General features: G+C 30.0%; 1 protein-coding gene across 1 annotated transcript; it reads right to left on the bottom strand.

The window, feature by feature from the left end:
• Positions 1–5,544: 5,544 nt before the first annotated feature.
• Positions 5,545–6,778, bottom strand: LOC146538180 (retinol dehydrogenase 14-like). The gene has a single exon (XM_085186808.1). The coding sequence runs from the start codon at positions 6,606–6,608 to the stop codon at positions 5,658–5,660; it is 951 nt and encodes a 316-aa protein (XP_085042934.1). The 5' UTR covers positions 6,609–6,778; the 3' UTR covers positions 5,545–5,657.
• Positions 6,779–7,302: the final 524 nt, after the last annotated feature.

Genomic DNA, 7,302 nt, shown 5'->3' with positions numbered 1-7,302 from the left:
CATAACTAACTACGTATACTATTTATTGGTGCGTAAAGCTTTACAGTTCAGCGTCTAGAAAAATATTTTCTTGACATAGATTTTTTTTTGAAAAAAGGGTAAATTTTTATTTTTCTATAATTTTCTGTATTTGTCTTTTATACAGCAGTGTATGCAGACACTAGCAGCGTTAGGGTAGGGCGAGGCTGGGCGACCGCCCAGGGGCGCCGGATAAAAAGGGCGCTTTAGACGCCGGTTTAGGGCGCTTTGCGCAAAGATGTCTCCTCGCTGCAGTGGCGTAGCTAGGGTATTTGCTGCCCGGTGCAGCTTAGGGGACTTGATGCGCTTTAAAATGGTCTAAGATCTAAAAAAAAAAAACAAAGTGATCTTAACAACTTTGAAAATAAAATTGCAGAAAACATAGACTTTAAATGCCTAATAAAAGAGTTCGCAGATAGAGAGGCTAGAAGAAGCGAAATTTTATTAGTTTTTGTCATTATTTTTTTTTAATAGATGGTTATTTCGTTGAACCCATTCCTTTTTTTGTATATTATTGAAATGTAGTTAGGGGGCGCCGAAAAAATTTCGCCCAGGGCGTCAGTAGTGCTAAAACCGGCACTGTATGCAGATCAGAGTGAAAGTGGGGAATGGAGTGTCTTAACAATAGGAACCTACTACTAGGACACTCCGTTCCCCACTTACCGTCGAATTTTCGTAACATTACGTATTGAGTAGCGGAACTTAACCCCGCGCTTTGCTTTGTTACCTCAACGAGGAATTGAAACATTCATTTTCCCGACTAGAAATCAAACCTACGCCTGAAATATTTGTCTAACTCTTTGTATTTACATTAAGCTATATTAATAATAAGTTTTAGTTTTTTTTTTATATTCAAGTACATTTATATCATATATACCTACATAGATTTTTAAATTACTTAACATCTGTAATTACGAGTACACCCAACACAGAACAAGTAACATAATCAGCCACAATTACTTGCATAGAAAAGAAATCGAGGGAATTGCAAATGAAATAAAATGCTTTAAAATGTTAATGTTAACTTGGAACTAGCGAGTGGCGAGAAATTGCATTCTGTCAGCAACCGGCGGTACTGTTTACATTACATGGACAGACAATATGGCGGCTAAACTTACTCAGTATATAAATTAAAAGATAGTTAGGTATTTTAAAGGAATTGGGTGACACAGTTTGTTTTTGGTTCTTACTAAGAAATATATTTTGTCTTTATTTTAGAAGTTACTTAAGCAAATTGGGTCAGTAATCTATTTTCTTATTTTCACGGCGATGGCCTATTTATTTAATATTGTTATTGTAAATAAAGAGTTTGATTGTAAACGCAACTGGTTGTGGGTTTGAACCCCAGTCGAAAAAATGAAATATATATTATACTTTTATTTCTTCGCTTCGGTATCAAGCAAGCACGGCATTGAGTTCCACCACTCAACACGCAAATCCCACCACTTTCCGCCGAATTCTGAAGAATTCTGAAGAATTCGGCGGAAAGTGGGGAACGGAGTGTCCTAACACTAGGTTTTCTCTACTTACTCTGCTGTATGTGGGATATAGCGTGAAGATGTTTTATTATTATTGTGAGGGAAAGAAAGATTTTTTAAATTATTATTTTCTTTATTTTTCACTCGCTTAAAAACAAGGAGTAGCTCAAAGGGTACTTTGTTTAATCAAGCTGACGATATCTTGTAGGTGGTATCTTCCTAATGACCAAAATATTTTCTTTCTATCTTATATAATTAAATTGATCGTTAAAGTACTTTTTATGTAAAGGAACATAATATTATAATTTAGATTTAATGTGTTACGAAACACAATAGCTAATGCTGTGAAAATTTTTATTTAATTATATAATATATATATGTGTCTGTAATTTTTTTTTGTTTTTATGTGGCTACAACTTATATAAAAAAAAAATAACCAATGAAAAAAAATCCACATAATCTCAAAACACTTTAATCTACCATGCGAACAAAAGTTCAAAGAAATTACAAACAGGCTCCAAAATGTTGCTGGTCGGGACGTGCTGAGGCTACAGTCGATTTGGGCTATCACAGCCGTTACATAGAACTTTATATCTTGTTATAAAAATAAATGTAAAAATATAATCGACGTGAAAACACCTGCAGGAAAATGGCTTTCATTTTACTAATGTTATGACAACTTGATAACAATAAGAATAAAAGCAATGTTATGGACGCGAAAATTATATTAAAAAACGTTAGGTACTATAATCTTCGAAGTATAAAAAAATGTTAAATATATTACCCAAATATTTTATTTTATATTCAACTTCTAGACTAAAAAAGCTGAAAAATATTTAAAAAAATACATGAAGAGAACTTCATTAACAGTAAGTAAATGATTGAAAAACATTTTGTTTCACAAAGGCTAAGGAATGCCAATAATGTACGAGCGATAAAAAATTATGGCCCTTGTGTTTATGACATGCAAATTTCTCTCATAAAGAATATATGGTATTTTGTAAATTTTGAAACATTATTAAAAATTTACTTAGATGATAGTAAATCGTGGATGTAATGGCTGTAGTATTAGGTTTCTTTGTAAAATAACTCGAAGCGCTTAATAGTTGCTCGAGGCTACTACCCCATTTTATTCTCTTAAAGTCCTAGAAAATATTGATTAATATTTTCAATGTATGAATTATTTCTATACGTATGTACGAAATCGAGAAAAACCGTCTAGTTTTAGAGTCTCGTACTATACTATATTCAACTTTTCAACGATTAGGAGCTGAGTACAATCTTTTAAATATTATAGGGACTTATAAACCGCAAAAGACCATGCAAAGTGGAGTAAGTTGAGTAGGAAGGCAGACCCTGGCAATAGCCGGGATTGATGCCAGGAGGAAGAAGGAAGAAGAAGAAGACTTATAGAATACTAGTTACATACTACCAATTTATTTGCTTAACCTTATGATTGTAGGTATAGGTACCTTAAAAAACTAAATCATAGTAGATAATTAATTCAAAACGTCATTTATTTGAAGTTGTGTTAATACCTATTATATTTTTATATCTAAAATAATCATACAGGCTGATCTTCCAAATAATATAAATAGGTGTGAGAAGAAAAAACAAATAAAATTTAAGAGTTACAAAATTTATTCACTTGTTCTTTAACACAATGAATAACAAAATTTTGAAATTTATTTCTGTTCAAAGACTCTCTTTGTAGTATTAAATAAATATTTACTTTTTAACAAAACTCTCCTAAATACCTTTACAAGCATTTGAATTTTAATGAAAAATTAAAAGGTAGAATCCCTCAGTAATTCTTCATTTCATTTGCATAAAAATTGTGAAGCTTTCTCAATTAACATTTTTTAAATTTATGTAATGGGTACGTCACATATAATATTATACAAAATTCATTTTTTACAACGTAATAAAGTTTTCATAATTTAGAAGGTAAAAAGTTTTTAACGAAATAGAACTAGGCTGAGTTGTAAGTAAACTATGTACACTCAAAGAAAAATTCAGTTGAAGTTACTAATTAAGTAATTAAATAGTCAGAGAGAAAGAGAGAGGGAGAGATAGAGAAACCCTTTAATTTCTTTGATATTTTCCTCGTTTCTGTTTTTGGCAGTTCTGTAGAGGTGAACAGGGGTACCCTCTTCTTTTAATATTATGTAGTTAGACAGCCACAAAAATCGATTCAATTATTTACATCAAACACTGTTAAAACTGCTTATATAAAGAGACTTTTAAAGTAGTATAAAAATAACTATAATAAAAAAAATATCGAGATCTAAGGGCTTCGGAGCCCGGGCGTAGGCGTTAAACAAAGACTGTAATAAATGTAGGTTCTGTTCAGTTCAAATATTTAGACTTTTGGAACTATACCTTTATTTCTGATTTAAATTATGCCAAAACTTATACAGATAACTTATCAAGTATAAACAAATTAAATTAAAAGTCGCCATCTTAATCATATTTGAATTGATTTCTATCACCTCGACCTTAACTCATGTTCTTTAAAGAGAAGGAAATAATCAAAATTTCATTGCCAATAATATAAACAACGTCCTCTTATCTAGTTGCCAAAATTGGTAATGTTTTGAAATCAATATCTGGGCATAATTATGCCGATAGCCTTCGTGTCTTTGCATAATTTTATTTAACATTCTAGATTCCTAAATGGAAACCCACACAAACAGTATTATAAGCCGATGTTGACCTTCTATTATGGTTCTCTTTATTATCTACATGGAAGTTTTTAAATTTTAAGTATTTATTTAAAAGGAATGTGAAATTTCTAGGCAATAAATTACAACTTATTTTCATATATTATTCAATTAATTAATAAAGTTAATTAAAAGCATTAGACACTAAGACTTTAAATATACATACAGATTTTTTAAAAAACATAGATAATATACATACTACTAAAATTAAAACTGTCGTATTGTACCTACATATTAAATCACTAACATTAATAAACGATAATAACGCACTCAGTTCAGTATAGTCTGAGTTGAAGCTTATTCCATATCATTGGATTGTATGGATTAAGTTAAAAGCATTTTGAACGTAGACTCGCGACCTAGTTGACGTTGTCGAGCTACCTCCAGCCCTCCAGCTCCATTCGCTTGATGACAACAATAAGGATTATGCAGATATACCTTTATACTACACACTAACACTTGTTGATTTATTACGTGAATTATATATTGTTTTCATATATTATATTAGTGATATAATATAATAGCATGTGGTACTTCAGTACTTCATTATGTTATTGTTAGAATAATTGTATAGATCAATTGTTTGATTTTTTAATTACCAAATCGAATGGGTGGTATGAAGGGAATTTTAACGTATGCATGTATTTGTGTTTGTATTGTAGCATCTAACAAATAAGCGTAATGTAATCCGGAACGTAATAGCTTTGATACTACTACGTAATAGATTTGAAGTACTCTGGATTTTGTGTTTAATCTTTTTTTACAAATAGTAATATTAGTAGTATCGTTTAAACCAATGCAAGAAAATGAAATTAAGAATGCATCCCTAATTTAGGATTAAAACCCATAACTATTACGTTTAAAAATTAACATTTAAAGTTTAATTCATTAATCGAACTACTTTAGGTCATTTTAAAAATTAAAGAAATATATTCATTGTTCGATGACTATTAACAAGTTAATCTTAATGATTATTACGTACAATTATTATTATATACATTGGAAATTGTATGCAAAATTAGAATAAAATAAATAATATCGTTTAAACAAAATCCGACAAAATCTTATTCGCCTTTAAAAACGGACGGGGAAAAACGTCATACCGTACTACCGAAGTCGTAATATTATTTATACGAATACAGTTCAGGAGTTCAATTCAAACGTAATAATAAAATAACCTATTTAATACAATATAAACAACATTATCAAATGATTTTATTCATACTATTAGAATGTATGCGTCTAATCTGACCTTAACTTTGAACTCTAAACAAACTAACTGTGTAATGTCAATAAGAAGAAATGCTAGAAATTAAAACAAACATTAAATTGATCACAATCGCAAATTTATTATTTACACATCAAGTTAACAACTTTTACAAAAAAAAAACTTTTAAAATCTCAAAACAACAAAAACATTGATAAAATGCTATTAATATTATAATTTACAGTATTTTTCTGATTCCCTCCAAATTTTTTCAGCAACTTCTAGATTTTGTGAAATATCTGTTAGTTTTTCTTCTCTACAATTGCTATAATATCTACCAGATATATTTTGTAGCTCTGGTGATACAGCGACATAAATTGATGTCTGTGCAGCCTCCCAGTCGTTTAAAAACATAAAACTAATCATTGCTTTGACTGCGTTTCTAATAATATTAGTTTTTATATTTCTAAATATATTTGTAGCTGCAATCCCAGGGTGAAGACAATTCACTGTTACATTACTTCCTTTTAGTCGTCTGCTGAGCTCGATAGTCATTAAATTCAAATATAACTTACTATTAGCATAAACTAAAAAATCACTCCAATTTTTCTCCATGTTTAAGTCGTCAAAATTCAATTCACCATATTTATACACCATTGATGAAACATTCACGATGCGACTTGGTCCAGATGATTTTAAGAGTGGTAACAAAAGATTTGTTAGTAAAAATACACTAAAGTAATTTACCTGAATTCCTATTTGATTACCATCTTCTGACTTAAAGTTCCCCATACCACCGGCGCCGGCGTTATTAACAAGAACATCTAATCGCTTTTCTGTTTTTAATATATCTGCACTGAACTGACGAACTGAATTAAAAGATGATAAGTCGAGGTGGCGATATTCTACATTTTTATTTCCAGAAATATTAATGATCTTCTCTACAGCTTCTTCAGCGCGTTGAGCATCACGGCATGCTATAATCACGCGTGCACCACGCTCTGCCAGATTCTTTGCTGTCTCGAAGCCTATTCCACTATTACCACCCGTAACAATTACCACTTTTCCAACCATATGAACACCAGACTTGCAAATGCCATGTTGAAATTTTGTGTACACCTTTATAGAAAACATTAAGAACACTATTAAAATCAGTAATGTAAATATCAAAAATAAAAACATCTTGACTATATGTACGTTTCTTAATTTTATAATAACGTTGCTTTAAGTAAGTAGTAAGTAATTTGTATTACGTTGTATGATAATACTTTAGCTACTATATTATAAAATTACTTATTGCTATCAAGTTATTGAATGATTGTCTTCAAATTTGAAGGCCAACTGAACTGAGTGATAGGAAAGATAAGCAACATATATATTATTCTTCATATAGATATCACAAAATATGTTTGTTTTTTATACTTAAGTATTTTCCTACTGATGCAAAATATAAACAATTTCAAAATTTTGTGATTATTGCTATGATGATCTTCACATTATTTATATATTACAAAATAAAATAAATACCTCTAGACTTAAAATATAGTACAGATTAAATATATTTTAATTTATATACAAATTATTTCATAATTTTTTTTAAAAAATACAATAAAATTGAAAAGTAAAGGTAAAACTATTTAAAAAATCTATACAACAAAGAAAGCTATTCGCTTTTTACCAATCTAGATGCAACTAACCAATACGCTTCAATATTGGTGAGTTGCGGCCTCAAAAGTTGTAGTTCATTAATTTCTAAACGATTTCTTTGTTTTGTCAAAATGTAACCACGCTGAACCCTTTTTGTTTCTTCTCGACAACTATTTTTTAGCGAAATTGACAAGTTCACGCTTGCTCAGATTTTCATCAGTTCCCTCAA

The sequence above is a fragment of the Heliconius melpomene genome, chromosome 6, assembly GCF_056956725.1.
Source record: "Heliconius melpomene rosina isolate 202511_hmr_F chromosome 6, ASM5695672v1, whole genome shotgun sequence".
NCBI lineage: Eukaryota > Metazoa > Arthropoda > Insecta > Lepidoptera > Nymphalidae > Heliconius > Heliconius melpomene.
The sequence above is the reverse complement of the archived record's forward strand: the minus strand, read 5'-3'. Positions and strand labels throughout refer to the sequence as shown.

Bases quoted from the DNA above. Each gene is read 5' to 3' on its own strand.
- LOC146538180 (XM_085186808.1), bottom strand. From the start codon at position 6,608: ATGTTTTTATTTTTGATATTTACATTACTGATTTTAATAGTGTTCTTA.